Source organism: Hemitrygon akajei, chromosome 26 (genome assembly GCF_048418815.1).
Source record: "Hemitrygon akajei chromosome 26, sHemAka1.3, whole genome shotgun sequence".
Classification (NCBI taxonomy): domain Eukaryota; kingdom Metazoa; phylum Chordata; class Chondrichthyes; order Myliobatiformes; family Dasyatidae; genus Hemitrygon; species Hemitrygon akajei.
Genome location: NC_133149.1, coordinates 40,142,127 through 40,166,125, shown reverse-complemented (window position 1 = coordinate 40,166,125; position 23,999 = coordinate 40,142,127). Strand labels below are relative to the sequence as shown.

Genomic DNA, 23,999 nt, shown 5'->3' with positions numbered 1-23,999 from the left:
GAGTATGAATGAAAACATATTTTAATATCCAGTATCCTGAACTGCCTATTAAGAATCTTAGGAAGAATCAAAATGTGTAGTATTTTAAACAGAATATGTTGCCCTTACAACCAGCACTGCAATACAACAAAATCATGGGTAATCCAATTGTGGGCCTCAACAGTTGCTACCTTAGTCCTCTAAATTTGTAATTCATATTGTCTAATAATCTAAGTAATTAATGACTTCAATGCACGCATCTTTCATATGCCAAAGAATCTAAATAGGGAGACTGCAAAGAAGTGGAATTCTTGTACAAGAAAAACAAAAATTTTGCATGCAAGTGCAGCAAGTATTTAAGGTGGCAAATGGTACAGTGGCTTTAAAGATAAAATTAGAGAAGTATTGTTCTGATTGTACAAGGAACTGGCAAGGCAATACCTGGAGTGCTCTATACACATTATGTAGTTATGAGCATATTGTGCAGTTGTGAGCATGCTATATTGGTGCTCAAACATAGTGACATTTGCAGACTGCCTAGGCAATCCTCGCTGACTTCACGACAACAGCACATTTCACTGTATGTTTCGATGTATATGTGACAAATAAAGCTTTTCTTTATCTTTGTAGATTTGGTCCCCTTATTTAAAGATGGACAACCAGCATAGGAGGAAATCCAGAAGAGATTTACTCAACTTTTTAGGATTGTTTTCAGTAGGACAACAGATTCATTCCAGAAATTAGCTAAGATTCTTCGAAATTTAGGAAAATGAGGTGTGGTCTTACTGAAACATACAAGATCCTTGGGGGGTGGGGGGCAGGGAAGTGGGGGGTATGATAAGGGAAATTCTGAAACAGACGCACAAATAGCGAGAAATAGCAATGAGGGCAGTTATTTGTAACTCAGAATCAGAATTAATATCACTGGCGTATGTCGTGAAATCTGTTGTTTTGCTGCAGCAGTACATTGCAATACATAATAATAAACTATAGATTACAGTATTAATGTGTATTACACATACATACACACACATATTATATATACGTACACACACAAATACATACACACACACACACACACACATATATATGCAAAAAGAGAAGAAAAATATTGTTAGATAGTGGTCATGGATTCATTGTCCATTCAGAAATCTGAATTTCTTCTCACAGGTGGTAAAGTTCTGGTACAGAGGACTGTTGAGGCTCAGAGGAGCTATTTAAAAAAGATAAATATTTGAAAGATCAGAGAATTGAGGACTTTTGGAAATGCCACAGAAGAAGAGTTGAGCCGTGAGCCAGATTCACCATGATTGTATTGATGGCAGACTTGAGGAGACCAAGTGGCCAACTCCTGCTCCCATTTTCTTGTACGTTCCTGTGCAACATAAGGTACCTGGTGATGGAAGGGGCCTAGATCCTGTGCTTGTGGATCGACGAGACGGGAAAAAACTAGATATCTGAGTCCTACTACCAGGCTGCGATCTCGGAGGTATTGGCCCAGGTCCGTGAGGGGTTGGATAACGATCTGCCATTTCAGATGAACCTGTGTTTTGATTCTCTGTTGTGTAAATTTCTGTCAAAGAGAAACCAAGACAATTGTTAGCATTTGCCCAAGGAAAATGGAACACTGCAGGATCACAGTATGACAGAGCAAAGAATAGTGCCATCTCGACACAGCCAATGAGCGTTTCAAAAGTTCATACTGTTAATGCATTGTTTGGTAGAGGTTAAGGGCCTTCATCAATATAGATAGCTTATTTCAATTGAATGTACTTCTTAATGCAAGTTTCTCTACATCAACTACTGATAAGAAAGTCAGACAGTCCAAAAATGGACCCTTCATCTAACCAAGTCCAAGCTGACTCTAAAGGACCAACACCTAGATCGATCCTGCACTCATCTCATTTTATTCTCCCTACATTTCCATTAACTCCCCATAGATTTTGCCACTCACCTACACTTAGGGGCAATTTTACAATGGCCAATTAACATTCCAATGCTCATGTTTTTATAAGAACATAAGAAATAGGAGCAGGAGTAGGCCATCTGGCCATCGAGCCTACCCCGCCATTCAATAAATTCATGGCTGATCTGTCCATAAACTCAGCTCCATCTACCTGCCTTTTCCCCATAACCCTTAATTCCCCAACTATGTAAAAATCTTTCTAACTGCATCTTAAATATATTTAGTGAAGAAGCCTCAACTGCTTCCCTGGGCAGAGAATTCCACAGATTCTCCACTCTCTGGGAAAAACAGCTTCTCCTCATCTCCGTCCTAAATCTTATCCCCTGAATCTTGAGGCAATGTCCCCTAGTTCTAGACTCACCTACCAATAGAAACAACTTTCCTACTTCTATCTCATGTCCCTTTCAAAATTTTGTATGTTTCCATAAGATCCCCTCTCATTCTTCTGAATTCTAGAGAGTATAGTTCCAGGTGACTCAATCTCTCCTCATAGGTTAACCCCTTCATCCCTGGAATCAACCTGGTGAACCTCCTCTGCACCGCTTCCAAAGCCAGTTTATCCTTCTTCAAATATGGAGACCAGAACTGCACACAGTACTTTAGGATGTAGGAGGGAACACACATAATCACAGGAAGAGTGTGCAAACTCCACACAACCAGCACCTGAAGTTAGGATAGAATCAAGATCATTGGCACTGAGAGGCTTTACTAGCTGTGCCACTGTACCACTTCTTTCTACAAAAAGATGAACTCTATTTCAGATTTTTACCATTACTTTCCTGGAAAATCCTATATTCTGAGCTGGTGCTTGGCATTCATTCACGGGATTGACATATGTTTTAGTATAAAGCAGCCAACTGGGATTGTAGACATTTCTCCTGATACATAGCCTCAGAAGCCTGAGTTTAACACTACTCAGGGTGCTACACACAAAGCAGCTGAAGAACTCAGCAGGTCAGACAGAATCTATGGAGGGAAATGGACAGTCGATGTTTCAGGTCAAGATGAAAACTCTCAACCTGAAGCGTCAAATGCTCATTTCTCTCCATAGATACTGTCTGACATGATAGTTTCATCACCACTTTGTGCATCGCTCCAGATTCCAGTATCCGCAGTCTCTTCCTTGGGTGCTACCTGTTTATAGTTTGTCTGTTCTCCCTGTGATCACATGGGGTTGCGCCAGTTTCCACTCACGTTCCAAAGATGTGATGGTTGGGAGGTTAACTGGCTTGTATACATTACCCTTGGTGGAGGTGGGTGACAGGAAAATCAGAGTTAATGGGATGTGAGAATAGTTTATAGGGAACTAGGTGGGACTAATAGGATTGATCTGAGAGCTGTCATTGGCTCAATGAGCCAAACGGTCTCCATACAGTACACTTTGCAAGAAAACACAATGTGAAAAATACAGGGTCTGTTACAAGGACTTGCTACAAAACAATGAGAGGGTCTGAAGGAGGCTTCTAATTGCGGACAGAAACAAAGTGCATGCAATAAAAGTAGTCATGCAACTGTATTGCACACCTTTTGATAGTGAAGTAATTTTCAAATGTCTTCATTTATTTTGCAATGCAATTTGATGTACTTAATTTCCAATCAAAATAAGCTACATCTTGCTTAAAGCAGTTGTTTCTGTTTCCATATTCTTTTATAACGAAGAGTATTCAAGTGATCATACCTTGCCTAAGAGGTTGAATGAAGTATCTCTTTCCAGGCAAAGAAAGCATGAGGGTTAGGTATTGTCCTACTGGATACACTTGATAGCTTGGAGCAGATGTGGAAGAGAAGCAGCGCACACTGCAATCATAGACAGGAAGCTAGTAAACAGCTTCAAGTCATACTGGACAGCCTCTTCAGTTGACTCTACCTACCATACTGATACATCCAGCTTAATTATTGAGTACCTTCTTTTCACCAGTTGAGTGGCCTCACAGCGTTTTTCTTTTGCAGACAATGTTCTTTACTTGCATCATCTACGTACCTGTTGGGCTGCTTGGACTATGTGCCACGGTTCTGTTTTCATTGTGCTCTAAAGTGCTGTTTTCTTCTGCTTCCACAGGAGGGGGTCTATGTTCCAGAATCTTACACGTGTACACACATCGCTTCCTAGCATCAGTTGTGCTCCAGTACACCCTTGAACACCTGAAAATATATGCAACATCTCAACAAAAGTTATCAGAAAGATATGTGATAGAACATGGAAGCAGCCCAGTTCAGATTTAGGAAGCCACCAAATAAAAGTACTGATTTTAATTTCTTCCTACCTATACCCGAACTTTCTTTTTGGTTGAGCAATTGAGGTGAATTCCCACAGCCCAACATAAAGACCGCTACTAAGGCTGAAAATACTGGAAAAGGGTGAACCAATTCATGAATCACACTGACTCCTACACCTCTTACTATGTCAGATATTTTCCAAAGTGACTATATTATAAAAATAAATGCAGAAGTGATGACAAACAAGTGAACAGTGGAGGATGATTTTGCAACAATGTGCTCCCAGCAGCAGGTCTGGTGCAGAGATTGCAGGCTAGGCAATCAGGGATATGGTGTTCCAGCTCCAACTTCAGCCCACTTCCTTCAGATGAGGATTATGCACTTATTGTGGACTGTACCACTGCCTAAGATAATGTGAGCTACTTTAATGACTATTGCCCAGTAACACTCACATCTACAATGATGAAATGCTTTGAGGGGTTGGTCATGACTAGGATGAAGTCCTGCCTCAGCAAGGACCTGGCCCATTACAATTTGCCTATCGCCACAAAAGTCAACAGCAGATGCAATCTCAATGGCTCTCCACACTGCTTTAAACCACCTGGACAACACAAACACCTATGTCAGGATGCTGTTCATCAACTATAGCTCAGAATTTAACACCATCATTCCCACAATCCTGATTGAGAAGTTGCAGAACCTGGGCCTCCGTACCTCCCTCTGCAATTGGATCCTTGACTTCCTAAATGGAAAACCACAATCTGTGTGGATTGGTGATAACATCTCCTCCTTGCTGACGATCAACACTGGTGAACCTCCGGGGTGTGTGCTTAGCCCACTGCTCTACTCTCTATATACCCATGACTGTGTGGCTAGGCATAGCTCAAATACCATCTATAAATTTGCTGATGATACAACCATTGTTGGTAGAATCTCAGAGAAGGCGTACAAGAGTGAGATATGCCAATTAGTGGAGTGAATTATTAACTAGTGGAGTGATGCCTCAGCAACAACCTGGCACTCAACGTCAATAAGACGAAAGAGCTGATTGTGGACTTCAGGAAGGGTAAGATGAAGGAACACATACCAATCCTCATAGAGGGATCAGAAGTGGAGAGAGTGAGCAGCTTCAAGTTCCTGGGTGTCAAGATCTCTGAGGATCTCACCTGGTCCCAACATATCGATGTAGTTATAAAGAAGGCAAGACGGGGACTATACTTCATTGGGAGTTTGAAGAGATTTGGTATGTCAATAAATACACTCAAAAACTTCTATAGATGTACTGTGGAGAGCATTCTGACAGGCTGCATCACTGTCTGGTATGAGGGGGCTACTGCACAGGACCGAAAGAAGCTGCAGAGGGTTGTAAATTTAGTCAGCTCCATCTTGGGTACTAGCCTACAAAGTACCCAAGACATCTTCAGGGAGCGGTGTCTCAGAAAGGCCACATCCATTATCATGGACCTCCAGCACCCAGGGCATGCCCTTTTCTCATTGTTACCACGTAGGAGGTACAGAAGCCTGAAGGCACACACTCAGCAATTCAGGAACAGCTTCTTCCCCTCTACCATCCGATTCCTAAATGGACACTGAACCCTTGGATACTACCTCATTTTTTAAAAATATACAGTATTTCTGTTTTTGCATGATTTTTAATATATTCAATATATGTATGCTGTAATCGATTTACTTATTATTTTATTTTGTGTTTTTTTTCTTCTATATTATATATTGCATTGAACTGCTGCTGCTAAGTTAACAAATTTCATGTCACATGCCGGTGATAATAAACCTGATTCAGATTCCGATTGCACTGTATTTGTAACTTTAAATTCACAGTTTTATTAATGAAACTCTCAATACCTCAGAAAAAATTCTCAGGTGTATATATATTGTTATTGTGACAGCCTAAACTGAACCTGTATGGTTTAGATAAGAATAATCTCAAGGAACAACAAAAAATAATGCAAATCCTCCAAATAATATATTAATATCTTAATTTTCAAACACCAGAGTAGCTGTGAACATCTGTTGCTTAATGTGGTAACTAATGCTCCTGAAATTTGGAACAGGGATGTCAACAATATTAAACAACAATGTACAGAAAGCATCCTGTACCACTTTTACAATAGGAATACAAAGTAAACTTACTGATAGCCAATGGGAAAAAGTTTTGCTTCACAGTCAGAAAGATCATTGAGTATCCCCAAAGAATCTATTGTCATAGAACCTAGATTAAGAGATGGAACAAAATTAATTTTGTAGAAAACATTGTCATCAGTAAATAGTTCAAACCAGTTGCTATTTCGCAAGTGGTGACATATGCCTATTGGTTTTAAATCCCAGATAAAACCTTTGGTTAACAAAAATACATTGAAGAGATATAGAACAAAGATGCATATTTCAGAGATTACAGATCAGCTGTGTTCACAATAGGCAGAAATGTATCAAGCAGCTGATTGGCCTAGTCTCCTACGTCTTTACACAAATGTTTTCACCAATTTATCGTCAATGTTTTGATAAATATTTTGCATTTGTCTCATATTTTTTCCACACTTATTTCTGTCAATATATAAACACACTGTTTTGACATTTTACTAACCAATCATCATGTGGATACTCTCTGGCTCTAGGCCTGTCAGAAACTTCCTTCTTAAAGTGATGTCCTCAAAGTCAACAAAAATCCTTCTTAATACCTCAAATCCATCCTCAGCCACAGTCTGTAAGAAAGAATGCATGATATGTCAGATATAACCGAGAACATTTCCCGGCCTACAGAAAATAATGGCAATCTAAATACATTTCTACGTCTTCATCTGAAATCAAAATAGTAAACGAAAAGTTTTCACTTGGATCTCTAAAATGACTACTCAGCGTTCTCTTCCAAAAATAAATCCTCATAAACCAGAATGCATTTCTCAGAACAAAGCCAAGACAAACTTATGATGACTCTGTTATCAGTGAACACAACTTTTTTCAGTTATTTGAATGAAATCAAGTCGGACTCAACCGCAGAAGTACTCACAGATCTTTCAGCAGCTGCTACAGAATGCTACTGACATACATCTGCAAGTCACATGATTTGTCTGCATTTTCGGTCACAAATTGGTAAATAAATTTTCAACAAGGGGAAAATTCGAGTGCAATAGGGAGAAGTGGGACAAACTAAATAGCTCTTTCAACGAACAAGGCAGAAATTAGAGTGGGAAACATTAATGAGGAAAGAACTGCAAAATAAACTTGCTCAAAACATCAAACAGTTTTTTTACAAAGTATAAAGCAAAGTATGCCTCATGATCAACTCCTCTTGGTGCACAAATATATCAGTACTGTCCCAATTCTGCTCACCAGACCCGGAATATCTTGCAGTTAAGTGCTATCCATTTTACCTACCATGGGAGATTTCTGTGAACATTTTGGTAGTGGTGTACATTCCACCTCAGGCCAATGTCAATCAGGCTTTAGATGATCTGAGCAATGGGATCAACATGCACGAAACAGCGCACCCTAACACCTTCACCATTGTTTTGGGGGATTTTAACCAGGCCAGTCTGAAAAAAATCACTAAACAATTACCATCCACAGATCACTTGCAGTACCAGAGGAAACAACACACTGGACCATTGCTACACCACCATCAAGAATGCCTACCGTGCTATTCCACGTCCTCACTTCAGGAAGTCTGATCACCTGGCTGTACTTCTACTCCGAGTATAGGCAGAGACCGAAGACCAGTAGTGAGGACCAAGAAGGTATAGGCAAGGGAAGCATAGGAGCGCTTACAGGACTGCTTTGAATCGGTGGACTGGACTGTATTCAGGGGTTCATCTTTGAACCTGGATGAGTACGCTGCAGTTGTTATCGACTTCATTAAAACCTATGTGGATGAGTGTGTGCCCACAAAGACTTACTGTACATTCCCAAACCAAAAGCCGTGGATGAACCAGGAGGCACGTCGTCTGCTGAGGGCTAGATCCGTGGCATTCAAGACTGGGAACTTTGAACGACAACTTTGACAAAGACATTACTTCCTACAAAGCGAAACTCAATAGCATGAATGGCAGTGATGCTTCACTACCAGATGAACTCAACGCCTTCTATGCCCGCTTTAAAAGGGAGTATATAATTACTGCTGTGAAGATCCCCACTGCACCCAGTGACCCTGTGATCTGTCTCGGAGGCTGATGTTAGGCTGCCTTTAAAGAGAGTGCACCCTTGGAAGGCCCCGATGGAGTATCTGGTAAGGCTCTGAAAACTGGTGGGAGTGCTCAAGGACATTTTCAACCTCTCATTGCTACGGGCACAAGTTCCCACTTGCTTCAAAAAGGCAACAATTATACCAGTGCCTAAGAAGAATAATGTGAGCTGCCTTAATGACTATCACCCGGTAGCACTCACATCGACAGTGATGAAATGCTTTGAGAGGTTGGTCTCAGAGACTGAACTCCTGCCTCAGCAAGGACCTGGACTCACTGCAATTTGCCTATCGCCACAATAGGTCAACGGCAGATGCAATCTCAATGGTTCTTCACACAGCCTTAGACCACCTGGATAACACAAACACCTACATCAGGATGCTGTTCATCAACAATAGCTCAGCATTTAACACCATCATTCCCACAATCCTGATTGAGAAGTTGCAGAACCTGGGCCTCCGTACCTCCCTCTGCAATTGGATCCTCTACTTCCTAACCAGGACACCACAATCTCTGCGGATTGGTGATAACATATCCTCCTCGCTGACCATCGACACTGGTGCACGTCATGGGGGTGTGCTTAGCTCACTGCTCTACTCTCTATATACACATGACTGTGTGGCTAGGCATAGCTCAGATACCATCTCTAAATTTGCTGATGATAAAACCATTGTTGGTAGAATCTCAGATGGAGACGGGAGTGTGTACAGGAGCGAGATATACCAACTTGTGCAGTGGTGTCACAGCAAAACCTTGCACTCATCGTCAGTAAGACGAAAGAGCTGACTGTGGACTTCAGGAAGGGCAAGACAAAAGTTACACATACCAATCCTCATAGAGGGATCAGAAGTGGACAGAGTGAGCAGTTTCAAGTTCTTGGGTGTCAAGATCTCTGAGGACCTAACCTGGTCCCAACATATCAATGCAGTTATAAAGAAGGCAAAACAGCGACTATACTTCATTAGGAGTTTGAAGAGATTTGGTATGTCAACAAAAACATTCAAAGACTTATATAGATGTACTGTGGAGAACATTCTGACAGGCTGCATTGCTGTCTGGTATGGGGGGTGGGGGGGGGCTACTGCACAAGACTGAAAGAAGCTGCAGAGGGCTGTAAATTTAGTCGGTTTCATCTTGGGTACTAGCCTACAAAGTACCCAGGACATCTTCAAGGAGTGGTGTCTCAGAAAGGCAATGTCCATTATTGGAAGACCCCCAGCACCCAGGGCATGCCCTTTTCTCACTGTTACCATCAGGTAGGAGATACAGAAGCCTGAAGGCACACACTCAGTGATTCAGGAACAGCTTCTTCCGTTCTGCCATCCGATCCCTAAATGGACATGGAACCCGTGAACACTACCTCACTTTTTCAATATATATTATTTCTGTTCTTGCATGATTCTTAATCTCCAATATACATATACTGTAATTGATTTACTTATTTTTTCTTCTATATTATGTATTGCATTTCAGGATGTATATTATATACATTTCTGACATTAAGTTGAACCTTTGAACTGCGACTAAGTTAACAAATTTCACAACACATGCCAGTAATAATAAACTTGATTCTGATTCTGAAGTTATCTGGATTTCTTGAAGATAGTTGTAGGAGATACAACTGAATTCAAAGATGAGCAGACTTGCTAAGGAATTAAATTTGTCAAATCGCACACTGAATAAAATACCCATAATGCAAGAATACCATAAATAAACCAAGAGGAGAAACTAATGAGGGTGAATGTGGTGAATTTTATGGAATGCTGGCTTCTATATTAGATGGTTTTAAGTAGCAATAATTCATGGGCTACTTCTGAACTTCCCAAAATCCACATTTCAAAATAATCCCTTAGATTGTAAAGTTATAAATGCCACAATATATGCTAAATAGCATTTACACCCCTATTTTCCTAACTCTTAGAACAGGGTGGACAACCATTTGGATAAATGTCAGGTGATCAAGCAAGTGCCAGCATTTGTAATGGACAAGCCCTGTCCAACAAACCAAATTATAAGTGACAATGAGAATGGTAGATAAGCAAAGTCTATCATAAAACCACAAGATATAGGAGCAGAAGTAAGCCATTCGACCCATCGAGTCTGCTCCACCATTCAATCATGGGCTGATCCAATTCTTCTAGTCATCCCCACTCCCCTATCAATTTTATTAAAGTAGACTTACAAAAGGTATTCAACAAGACCAAGAAAGAGACAGTTCACCAGGATGTTGCCTGAGTAGGGAAGTTTCAGCTATGAATAGAGACTGGATGGACTGGCCTGGATTTCCTTATAGCAGAAGAGGTGAAGGTGGGTTGTTTAATGGGAGCAAAGTGGGTGGGTCATGGGAGCCTGATGGAGATATACAAAATTATGAGAGATATAGATGGGAGGAGATGGTTTAGAATAAAAAAAATTCCTAGGGGTCTAAGACCAGATGCATAATTTTAATGCGAGTTGTAAGAAGGAACTTGAGGAAGCTTTCTTTCTCCAAGGCAGTAGTTGAAATGGGCCAAAGGGTCTGTTTTGACACTGCATGACTTAATCAAGGCTGGAATTAAAAAAAGGTAAAAAAGTTATATTATTGCTAATGTAATATTGCTATTGATATTATAATATCAATAATAATATTGTCAATATTGTAGTGGAATACCAACTTCTTATTGGCCAAATCTAAAACCATGCAATTCCAACCAGAGTGCTGCCCAGTGACTTCCAGTAAGATGTTGGCACACTCAGACTCAGTGGCCTCTCTAGGTCCAGCCAAAGGTGCAATTGCTTGTCCTTTGCATCTTTTTCATGAAAATTAAGAACACCAAGTACTACAGGTGCACCCCACCAGTGAGTTGCTGGACAATGGTGGAGCTTGACTTGTTGTGCACCATGTTGCCGCCTGCTTCAGCGGCGGAGTTCTGCTCTGGGTTGTGGGCTGGCTCTCCTGTTGGTGCTGCGCTCCAGTGTTCTCTCAGTGGAAGACAAGCTGGAATTCCTTTGTCTGCGGCTACAATGAGCAATATGAGGAACTGCTATGGGTTTGTTCTGCAGAAATGTAGCTCCAGAACATCATGCACCAATCTACAGGTTTCTTCAATCCAGGGTTTGGGCTATATGATTTTTTAATATATTTTTCTGTTATTATAATTATATGCACTACAGTATACAGGTCGGCCCTCCTTATCCGTGAGGGATTGGTTCCGGGGACCCCTCGCAGATACTCAAGTCCCTTATTCAACCTCTCTCAATGCGGTGGACCTTAGGACCCAGAGGAACCCCAGGCCTTATTTAACCTGTCTCAATGCGGTGGATATTAGGACCCAGCGGTAGAGATCTGAACCTGCAGTGTTTCTGTTCATGAAAATAATTACGATCATGATTGAAAATAAAGTGGAAATAATAAAGCGATCGGAACAATTTTAAAGGATAAAGTGAGAAAGGCCCTGCCTCGATGAAAGCTACAATTATTACTAAGCAACGCAGTGGTTTAATTATTGGGTTTTGGGTTTTTGATCCTCCACATCAACTAAGCACATGAAGAGCACACTCAGGAGCGGTCCGTCACTGGATCGAACCCGACGCTGAAACATGCTTTTTTAAGTGTTTTATATGCATAGAAAGGCAAAATATATACTATATACTAAGACAAACGTTCGACTAACTGACGCTAAATAATACCGGATGTACCTGTTCCGACTTACTTAGTAAGAGAACTTCCAATTTTTTCAATCCCGATCCATGATAACCCACGCACATCCTCCCGTATACTTTAAATCATCTCTAGATTATTTATAATGCCTAATACAATGTAAATTCTATGTAAATAGTTCTTATACTGCATTGGAAGAGCACTTCTGGGTTTTCACGATTCACGGTTGGTTAAATTTGTGCATGCGGAATTCGCGGATAAGGAGGGCCGACTATATGTGCTACGTGCAACAATTGGTACTGTGTTTTGCACCTTGGCCACAGAGCAACGCTGCTTCATTTGGCTATATTCATGTGCATGGTTGAATGACAAACTTGAACTTGAGTCATGGCTGGTGCAGCTCTGGATTATTGAGAAAAGTAAACCCAATTACTCCTTGAAGCTGCTGACTCATTCAATAAAGCTGAATTTCTACCACCAACACCATTTTTCCTAATATCCTTCAGTCTTGTGCAACAACAATCAAATAATCACACAAGCAGATAAAGAGCTAATTTTGTTCCACATGCAAGAGCAAATAATACCAGCCTGATGAGCAAAATAGTCATGTGTACTATGCTAATTTCCAGATTAGTTTTCTAATAAACAAATTCAATCATTCAAAAGATTTGTTTTAAGAAAAAAATAAAAAAGAAAAGCAGTACAGGTGTCCCCCGTTTATCCAACGTTCACTTTCCGACAACTCGCTGTTACAAAAGACCTACATTAGTTACCTGTTTTCGCTAACAGAAGGTGTTTTCACTGTTACGAAAAAAGGCAGCGCGCGCCCCGAGCAGCCGAGCTCCTCCCCCAGAACTGCATTCTAGCCGGCATTGCTTAAACACGTGCCTGTGAGCATCTGTGCTTTATGTTGATTTATTTTGTGCATCCGTTAGCAAGATGAGTTCTAAGGTATCAGAAAACCCTAAAAGAGCGCGTAAGGGTGTTACACTTAGCATAAACTAGACATAATTAAGCGTTTCGATCGTGGTGAACGAAGTAAGGACATAGTGAGTTTGACTAAGGGTTTGTGGAATTTGACGAAGATGATGTTGAAGAGGTTCTGGCATCCCATGACCAAGAACTGACAGATGAAGAGCTGATGAACAGGAAAGGATAACAAATGAAACTGAACATAGTAGCAGACGGCCCTGAAGTGAAGTCGTCCAGGAACTGAACGTGAAGCAATTGCGTGAGATTTTCGCTGCGATTGACAACGCTGCAATGATTGCAGAAAAGTATGACTAATTTTGAAAGGGTATGTAGGTTTAGGGCATATTTACAGGATGGTTTGAGCGCTTACAAAGAACTGTATGATAGAAAAATGCCCGAGACTAAGCAGTCAAGCATACTGTTGTTTTTCAAGCCTTCCACATCAGCCACAAAAGACGACGAAACTCGACCTTCGACATTGAGGCAGGCAGACATGGAAGAAGGTGACCTGCCTGCCCTGATGGAAACAGACGACGAGATGACACCCCAGTGTCCCACCACCCCAACCTCCAACGACTCAGCCAAACACACCATCATCAGTGTGCTCGCTGTCTTCCTGATTCCGTTAAGTGAAACTACACTGTACACACATTATTTCCACTTTATATAGGCTGTGTATTTTTATGTGTTATTTGGTATAATTCGGCAGCTTCATAGCTTAAAGGTTACTGGAAAGAGTGCTTCTGCAGAGAGCGCTTGCGCCGACTGTTTCTGCCACGAGCGCTTGCGCCGAGTGTTTCTGCCGTGAGCACTTGCGTCGACTGTTTCTGCCGCGAGCACTTGCGCCGAGTGTTTCTGCTGCGAGCGCTTGCGCCGACTGTTTTTGCCACAAGTGCTGCCGAGAGCGCTTGCACGAGATTTTCACTACGGTGGACAGTTGCTGCAATGATTGCAGAAAAGTATTCCTACTTTATTATAGGCTGTGTATTTATCAGATCATTCCTGTTTTTACTATATGTTACTGTTACTTTAGGTTTTATATGTTATTTGGCATGATTTGGTAGGTTATTTTTTGGGTCTGCGAACACTCACAAATTTTTCCCATAAAAATAAATGGTAATTGCTTCTTCACTTCATGACATTCCGGCTTACGAACCATTTCATAGGAACACCCTACCTTCGAATAGCGGGGGAAACCTGTATTCTACAGCCCTAATTTACTGTCAATTGGATTTTTCTCTACACTAATGTGCTACTCGTTATGGCTTATAACACCAGTGGGTGCTTCAGTGGATAGACTGAACTATTGAGGTAAGTTGCTCGTATACCTTGAACCTACCTCTCCTTTAACCAGATCTTTATGCCGCTGACAGTATACTTTCTTATCATCCAGGAACACACAGTTCTTTGCTCGAGCACACATGAAGTGATAGTTGCTCTGGCAAGACGAAAGGCAACAGCCAACAGTAGCCCCGGCTTTCTGGCAACGTTCACAGCGCTGAAAAAAGATAAATTTCTATTAGTTAATAAATGGAACTACTTTGGACAGCCATTTGTCATGTTAGCACTTGATAAAAGTTTGAGTTTATATAACCATATAACAATTACAGTACGGAAACAGGCCACCTTGGCCCTTCTAGTCCGTGCCGAACGCCTACTCTCACCTAATCCCACTGACACGCACTCAGCCCATAACCCTCCATTCCTTTCCTGTCCATATACCTATCCAATTTTGCTTTAAATGACAATACCGAACCTGCCTCTACCACTTCTACTGGAAGTTCATTCCACGCAGCTACCACTCTCTGAGTAAAGAAATTCCCCCTCATGTTACCCTTAAACTTTTGCCCCCTCTCAAATCATGTCCTCTTGTTTAAATCCTCCCTACTCTCAATGGAAAAAGCCTATCCATGTCAACTCTATCTATCCCCCTCATAATTTTAAATACCTCTATCAACCTTCTACACTCCAAAGAATAAAGACCTAACTTGTTCAATCTTTCCCTGTAACTTAGGTGCTGAAACCCAGGTAACATTCTAGTAAATCTTCTCTGTACTCTCTCTATTTTGTTGACATCTTTCCTATAATTTGGTGACCAGAACTAAGCATAATTATAATTATGCTATCAAATCATTATCACAGACAATTGTTGGATTGAACGTTCCCCACACAAGTTTTCAGTGCTATGATTTTTTTCTGTTCCAGAATGCTCAATTTATCTGTATAAATGTAGAAAATGATTAGTTTCCAAGATTATTAAGGTTCCAGACAGTAAGTGTTCAGTAGTTCCAGTATTTTCTGTTCTCAGGAGATCTGCACTTCATTGTTTACTGTTTATTTGAAACTTCTGCTATTTACAGAGCTTATTTCCATCATCGTAATATAATGACTAATCAATTAGATCACCTCCAGCAGAATGTGGGTAATACGGAGAGACAGGAAACTACTTAAGTAAACATTTTAAAAACACACTTAATATATATACCGTAATATCTGGTGAGAATATCATTAACAAAATGAACTTATCATTAACAATGAAATGAACTTTATTCTGTCAGCGTTATGCTGTTTATTCATCATGGCAGCCCTCTCTATGGATCACTGGATGAACAAGGAAATTCTTTGCCCTTTATTTTATACCAGGTTAGGAAATTCTTTGGAACTATTGGAGCTCACCAGTTGTTTGCCTCTGATAACAGCCATATGGACATTCTTCAATGAGCCATCATCATCCTCGAAGACTTCCGCTGACCACAAGGCACAGTTTATGTGTGTCCATTCATTCTGACCGATGTACAGAAGACGTCCAGCATCCTAAAAGATTCAGTTATATCAATACTTGGATTCAAGATAGATTTACAACACCACTGGAATCGCCATGTCCCAATGGTTAGTTATTGTGTAAGCTGAAGATATCCTTTGAGATAACTCAAATGAAGTACTGTTTTCCCTCAGTCAGCTTTAGTGAATCTGTAAATAAAAAACTGAAAATGCTCAGTTCTATCTCAATAACTTTCAGAACGCAGTAAGAACCAAACATTCTTTAATTTGTTAATAACATTAAGGAAAGAAACTGGTTACTGATCAACCAACTTTTGTTTTCTACTACATTTGTTCACAATGTGGGTAATTCAGGCAAGGACCCTTTTGCTTGATCTTGCTAGTGTCCTGAGATTGCTACAACTTTATGGTGATGTTAAATAGGAAAATGCTCGTTAAAACCCAGTGACAATGCAGGAGGTGTAATGTATGTCAAATTTGGACAGAGGACATAGGCCAGACCAGGGTGATGCTGCTGATAATGTATCCTGTGGTTCATGCAGGTCATCAATGTAAAACAAGGTAGAATCTAGTGACAGGGATTCCAACAGTGATGCATCTTGTCTAGGAAGGAGCTAACTTTCAAGTACTGATGCAGCAGCACTCATTCAGACAAGATTACTACATTACACTTCTGACTAAAGGCTCATTTACACTTGTGCATACGGACTATGCTGCAGCCTATGCCGTAACCCTGATTTTCACTTCTGTGTCACTCTACGTCGTAGCGAGCATGTGTTGGTGTGCACCAAAACGCTAGTTGGCAGTGGGGTTTCTGTGCCACTGTGTTGAGTTTATTCATGAGAGACATGGACGAGGAAATGTATTTCAAACATTTTCGCATGTCGGCAGGTAGATTTGACAATTTGGTTCATCTATTTCGTATCGGTGTACGCACAGCCTACAAACATGGCGGAGAAAAAGCAACTGGAAATGCGATGCTACCAAGCCGACCAATCACAGTTGTTGTGGTCTGCATCGCCGCAACACGTGAGTAATTTTTCTGGAGAGGTGCACGTCATCATACGGCGTAGGTTACAGCGTAGGTACGCGATACCTACGGCGTAGATGCGACGCACAAGTATAAATCAGCCTTTAAACAACACAACAATATTTTACAGAGAACAGTTTCTATCTTTGTGGGCCCTCCCTGTACATTTAACTAGAGCTCATCAGGCAAAGTCTTGCTTTCCAAAGTGAACAAGACAATGAAAGCTATGTTTTAGAGCTGTCAACTGTTTTTTTTTTAAGTATACATTAAACCAGTGTTAACTTGTGACCAAAGAAACAACAATGGATGTAAATATAGAATTAATTTCTGATTTTCAATTATGTGCCTATGGAACTATTTTACAGTCTAGGTATTTAAACACTTTAAAATCAAAAAAGTAAACTAAATTTACAAAACAAATTGCAAGCAAACTTGCATGCAATAATTCAATCACAACAATGTTCAACCTTTATTTGGCAGAATATATTTAATATACAAAAATAAATGACATTTATGACTTGCAACAAATAAATTTCAGCAATTCTGAATTAGCTGCAGATACTCACATTTTTGCTGTCATCTCCATATTTCAGGCAAAGTACACACTGCCTGTTGTCTTCAACATCTGGAGGAGGGTCAATATCTGGGCTCTCCTCTCGACTTCTATCTGAACCTTACGAAGAAAACAAACTCAAGTTATTCCATACTTCACTGAAATAATGTAATTATTAATCATGAATGATCCTCTTTAAATACTTCCAAAATTTCCACGAAGTACTAGCCAGTCTTAAATGAACTGACCAAAATGGAGTGGTATAAATGTAGTAGTATTAGACATAAACAACTCTGCAGGGATCTCAATAAATCCAGTTAAATGAACACAGGCTTCTGGGTTCTGTTGCTGAGAACTACTCTAAACTGAATAGTTTGCAAATCAGAAATGAACAAAAACAGAGTACGGGAGACAATCAAGTAAGTATGATGGGAAAGGGAGCAGGTGTAGAAAGCATGGCTACCAGCCAACTTCACTGATTCAGTGAGCCAATGAAGTTGCTCAGCACTCCCAGCTCTGCTCAACTCGATTTTTGTGACTCAAGTGAGAGAAAGCATGTGGAAATACCTCACTCCCATTCAGCAAAACCACCCTGCTGCCCATACATATGGGCTGTCGATAAGCAGGGCATTCATAACTTGAGCAGGATCTTCAGGGCAAAGAATTCTCTCTGCAAAATACAGAGATGATAGACAAGTATCGATCTAGTCCAGTTGTTCCTAATGTGGATTTGTGGTAGAAATTGCTCTTATTTGGCATTTGGTTTGTGGCCTCATGGCCTGATAGACCAAAAAAAGTGTTCTAAGGCTTATCTGTTATGCAAGACAACTTTATAAATTTGCATTCAGTAAGGGTTGGAGGGCTTATCGGTGGAGAAAGGAAGGACTAGATGGGATAGAGTTTGTCAAATGTGTTCAGGAAAGTTTCTTTAATCAGTACATAGAAGTCCCAACAAGAGAGTGTGCACTTATCTCTTATTAGAGAATGAGACAGGGCAGGTGACAGAAGTTGCATTGGGGAACACTTTGCATCTAGTGATCATAATGCCATCAGTTTCCAAGTAATTATGGAAAGGGTGGGCTTGGTCTTTGGGTAGAAATTCTAATTTGGAGAAAGGCCAATTTTGATATTACCAGAAAGGATCTGGCAAGTGTGGATTGGGACAGACTATTTTCTGGCAACGGCATACTTGGTAAGTAGGAGGCATTCAAAAGTGAAATTTTGAGAGTACACAGCTCGTATGTACCTGTCAGAATAAAAGCAAGAACAGTTTGAGGGAACCTTAGTTATCAAGAGATATTGAGGCCCTGGTTAAGGAAAAAAAAGAGGTACATAGCAGCTACAGGCAAGTAGGAACAAATGAGGAACTTGAGGAGTACAAGAAGTGCAAGAGAACACTTAAGAATGAAATCAGGAGGGCTAAAAGAAGGCATGAGGTTGCTCTAGCAGACAAGGTGAAGGAGAATCCTAAGGGATTCTACAGAAACGTTAAGAGCAAAAGGATAACAAGGGACAAGATTGGTCCTCTGGAAAATCAGAATGGTAATCTATGCGTGGAGCCAAAAGAGACTGGGAGATATTAAATGGATTTTTTGCATCTGTAGTTACTCGGAAGATGGACACAGAGTCTATAGAAGTGGGACAAAGCAGCAGCAAGGTCTTGGACACTATACAAAAATTCAGAGGAGGAGGTGTTTGCTGTCTCAGGCAAATTAGGGTGGACAAATCCCCAGACCAGTTAAGGTGTTCCCTTGTACGCCATGGGAGGCAAATGCAAAAATTGCAGGGGCCCTAGCAGAGATATTTAAATCATCATTAGCGACAGGTGAGGTACCGGGGGATTGGACGATAGCCAATGTTGTTCCATTGTTTAAGAAAGGCTTTAAGAGTAAACCAGGAAATTATAAACCAGTGAGGGTAAAATCAATAGTGGGAAAGTTAACAGAAAATATTTTAAGAAACAGGACTTTGTGCATGGTAGGAAGTGTCTAACCAATCTTACAGAATTTTTTCGAGGAAGTTACCAGTAAAGTTGAAGACAAGGCAGTAGATGTTGTCTACATGGACTTCAGCAAGGTAATTGACAAGACCCACATGGGAGGTTGGTAAAGAACGGTAAGTCACTTGCATTCAAGATGAGGCAGTAAATTGGATTAGACAGTGGCTTTGCGGGAGAAACCAGAGAGTGGTAGTGGATGGCTGCCTTTCTGATTGGAGGCCTGTGACTAGTGGAGTGCCACAGGGATCAGTGCTGGGTCCATTGTTGTTTGTCATCTATATCAACGATCTGGATGACAACATGGTTAACTCAATCAGCAAATATGCAGATGACACTAAGATTGGGGACGTAGTGGACAGCAGGAAGACTATCAAAGCTTGCAGCAGGATCTAGACCAGCTGGAAAAGGGGGATGAAAAATAGCAGATGGAATTTAATGCAGACAAGTGTGAGGTGTTGCACTTTGGGAGGATCAACCAGGGTAGGTCTTACACAGTGAGTTGTAGGGTACCAAGGAGTGTGGTAGAACAAAGGGAATTGGTAATATTGGTCTATAATTCATTGAAAGTGACATTACAGGTAGATAGGGTCGTAAAGAAAGCTTTTGGCACATTGGCCTTCATAGATCAAAGTATGAGTACAGTAGTTGGGACGTTATATTGAAGTTGTATAGGACTTTGGTGAGGCCTAATTTGCAGGTGGGGGGAGGAGAAGTAGTAGTACAAGGTGGTAGGTGGTGGGTGAAACCGGAAGAGGGGGAGGGCTGGAGTAAAGAGCTGGGAAGTTGATAGGTGAAATAGATAACGAGTTGGAGATGGGGGAATCTGATAGGAGATGGGAGAAGACCATGGGAGTAAGGGAAAGGGGAGGAGCACTAGAGGGAAGTAACGGGCAGGTAAGGATATAAGGGGAGAGAGACAACAACGGGAATAGGGAATGGTGAAGGGGGGGGGGGGGGGGGGGGAGAGAAATACCAGAAGTTCAAGAAATCAATGTTCATGCCATCAGGTTGGAGGCTACCTGTACAGAATATATGGTGTGGCTCCTCCAACTTGAGTGTGGCCTCATCGTGGCAGTAGAGGCGGCCATGGACTGACAGAATCAATTTCTGTAGTACCTTGCAAATTATACCAAATCTAAAAGCAAACTGGGACGTGCCAATAACTTGCTCACATATTGGCTTGCATGCAATGGCCACACTGAATGTAGCTTCATTACTTTACAAAGTATTGAAGACACGATGGTCAATGCTCCCTGAATGCAGCTTTGCTTTCTGAAGGTATGCAAGAAGAAATTATAATTTTAATAATGTTATGCTGACTGAATACAAAAAGCTCGAAAACCCTCTGGGATAATAGTAGGATGTTTACTTCCATGGGACATTCCATCACCTCTTGCTTTTGAAAAATCCTTCCGTGTAATTTGAAAATCTCTATTGACAGCCTCAATTAAAATATGCAATACTATAATATACCACTAGATGACTAACATAAGCTGTAAATGCAGGTCATTTACAATAATACAATCAGCTGATACTAGAAAACCAGTATTGCATATTTTCAAAATAAACTATGATAAGACAACACAAACACCTTGAGCTCATCGCAACCCCCCCCCCCCCCCCAACTGAACAGACTATATCAGTTTGATCTTCCAACTTCAAGAGCTCCTTTCAGGTGTCCACAGGCACCAAATCAGCCATAAAACATAACCAGAGCCTGGTTACCTCACCCAAATCAAGGCAACACCCAAGTGGCAGTGCTGAGTTTAGGTCTGAAAAAAAAATCTAAGGCCCCAGGCTGCCTCTTATAAATGAATGCAACAAGCAGCAGAACTTCTACAAGATTACAGCAAGAGCTGCCCTTAGTCCATCGCATGACTGTGTCAATACATAAGGTGAATTTACCTCTTAAAAGGACACTCGAATGGTTCATTAATGTTCAATAAATGGTGAATTTATTTATGAGCCGCTTTCTATATTTTACACAGAATGAAAAAAAAATTAAATGACCAAAAGCTATATTAAGGAAAACAAAGGCAACTGCTGTTGATGCTATGATTTTTTTCAAGCTTACAGGGAATTACAGTACCACTGTGCCCACTTATGGAAATGTTCACAATTGTGCCCGAATTTTCCCTGAACCCTTGGCCATTTGCCTGGATTCATTTCACAGAACATGGCTGCATCAACCATCATTCCAATCTATCTAACCCCATCTGTCAGTACATGGTCCACATTCCTCCATTTCCTGCCTGTCTAAGTGTCTCCTAAATGTTGCTATTGTATCTGCTTTTACCACTTCCCCTGGCAGGGTGTTCCAGGCGCCCATCAACCTCTGTGTAAAACAATGCCTTGTAAAGATTCTTTACATTTCACATCTCACCTTTTGTACTTGACATTTCCACTTTGGGAAAGAGACTGACATTTTATATACTATCAGCTGCATCTCAATCTGACATTTCAAAGAAAATAATCGAAGTTTTCCAACTCTCCTTACAGACAATACAGTCCAATTGACTCAAAGACAAAATGATTTTAGTATTTTGGTCATACCAGCTGTTATCGCAAATGGTGGTGGCGGCAGAGGCACTGGTAGGTCAGGATCTCCTGGTCCTTTCGGCTGTGGTGCAGGTATAATCTTCTTAGTAAGCGCTGGCTGTTCAGTACGTGTGCTGTCATCCCGCTCTTGCCACTGAGCATAGTTGTGATCAGATGATGGTGGCAACACAGCATTGGGAAGCATTCCACTACTGAAATACATCAGATTTTGACAAATAATAATTTTAAGAATTTGCTGTACTAAACTCAGAAGCAATTTAATCTATTTGGTTATGTCAATGGCCACCCTCTCGCTTCAGATATACATATAAAATGCTTTGGGATTCTCCTAAATGTCAAGGATTTTATTTTTTTTATCCCTCCTAATTCTTAAAGTTATTTCTTTATATTCCTAATAAATACACTTCAGACCATCAGTCCACACCAAGTTCATTAGCTTGGCCCTGCCAGTTCTTTCAATCAGACATACTCAAGCTAACTTCTATCTTCACCTTAACCTCGCCATGTACTGTTCTGAAGTCCTTTCTCCTGCATCACTTTTTAGCTACATATTAAACTGGACTGCCTTCCTCTTTCTTTTTAAACCTTGCTAGCAGGTGGCACAGGGAGAAATCTCAAGATTATAACTCTGGAGGCCCTTCTTTGAAACTTTTAGCCTAACTTCCCAAAGTACTTTTGCAGGACTTCAATTCTCTACCTGCCATGTCACTAGTAATAATATGGGCCACGATCTCTGACTGTTCACATTTCCCTTGCAGAATACACTGTACCTGCTCTGATACATCCATGATCTTGGTACCACAGAGGGAACACGCCACCCTGAAATTGCACTCTTGGCCACAGGAATACTTATATGCGCTCCTGACCAGTCTCCTATCACTAGCACTCACATACACTTCAACACTTCTAACTAAATAACAGAGCCAGTTGCGTTGCTACTGCTCCAGCTTTGTGCTCCTCTGTAAAGCCATTCCAGAAGTATCCAAAACAGTATACTTGTTAAATACAAACTAGTTCCCAATTACAAAAAAAATACAACTCAAAAAGAGACGGTGCAATGAAATTCATCTATGCTGGTGTTTATCTCCTCCCATTCCATCCACCATATTTTGAACAACTCTGTTTTGATTCACATCCACAGTTGTCAAATTAAAATACTTACATTTACTAATGTTTAATTATGTTCACAAAAACATAACTCAGGGATTGGCAAGGATGAGAGGGTGCTTGTGGAAGCTCAAAAATAATCAAAATTTAAATTCCTGCATACGTTCTTGCTTGTCCACATTGTGGACAATCGCACCAATAATGAAAACCTCAACATTTCAGTGACAGTAGTTTCACAGCTTCACGCCTCAACTCAAAATAAAACCAGAAACATACTACTTTCTTTCTATACAAAGGTCAGTAATGACAATAGTACTCACTTTGGGGTGACCCTATTAGGCTCCCAGAACTTGGACTCCTTCACACTAAACCATGGGAAGAATCGTTCCATTTGCTACACAAGAAGCGAACACAGGTATTGTTAGATTAAAGGCTGTCCAAGAATTAAATTAAATACACATCAGATATGTAAAGATATCCTTTCAATGATCACACCCATCTCAAATCTGAACATAGCTGGTAAACACACCAGGCAAAAAGCCTCTTCACTGAAGCTGAACAAAAACAAACAAAAAATGTTGCAATATACTCAGTCAGTTAGAGTAATGCCTGTGAAACAAAAATTCAAATCATTAGCTTTTCAGGCACTTCTATTTTAAGCATATTGTAATCTGAAGTATGCAAGAACAGTCACTGGGACTGTTTGAACAGACTGGTGTCAGTTATGAAAGTAAAAGCTTATATCCTAACACTTGACATTGCTTGACCATCCAGGCTTAATATATCTTCAGCAGGATAACAAAATTTCATAATTAAACAAACTTGCAATGACACACACTCATTACCTCAACTCTCATGTCAATTATTGTTTAGTTCAGAAATTTGCAAACAGAAAGGCAATTATGAGATTCAGTTTTTGGCAAGGAGACTCAAAAAATTCTGGTGTTCATTTTTCATAAAATTTTATTTCTATATACCACTGTAAGCAGCTGATTGCAGC

At 40.6% G+C, this 23,999-nt stretch overlaps 1 protein-coding gene across 2 annotated transcripts in view; it reads right to left on the bottom strand.

Annotated features, from left to right (window-relative positions):
- The window catches only part of kmt2a (lysine (K)-specific methyltransferase 2A), a 161,553-nt gene that overhangs the window by 36,611 nt on the left and 100,943 nt on the right, over positions 1-23,999 (bottom strand). For both annotated transcript variants that reach the window (XM_073029965.1, XM_073029966.1), the window contains exons 18-26: positions 23,320-23,393; positions 21,887-22,083; positions 17,348-17,454; positions 15,647-15,784; positions 14,310-14,468; positions 6,765-6,882; positions 6,314-6,392; positions 3,927-4,087; positions 1,373-1,552 (exon numbers count right to left, since the gene is read on the bottom strand). In XM_073029965.1, the coding sequence (XP_072886066.1) occupies positions 1,373-1,552; positions 3,927-4,087; positions 6,314-6,392; positions 6,765-6,882; positions 14,310-14,468; positions 15,647-15,784; positions 17,348-17,454; positions 21,887-22,083; positions 23,320-23,393 (1,213 nt within the window). The remainder of the gene's footprint in view (positions 1-1,372; positions 1,553-3,926; positions 4,088-6,313; positions 6,393-6,764; positions 6,883-14,309; positions 14,469-15,646; positions 15,785-17,347; positions 17,455-21,886; positions 22,084-23,319; positions 23,394-23,999) is intronic.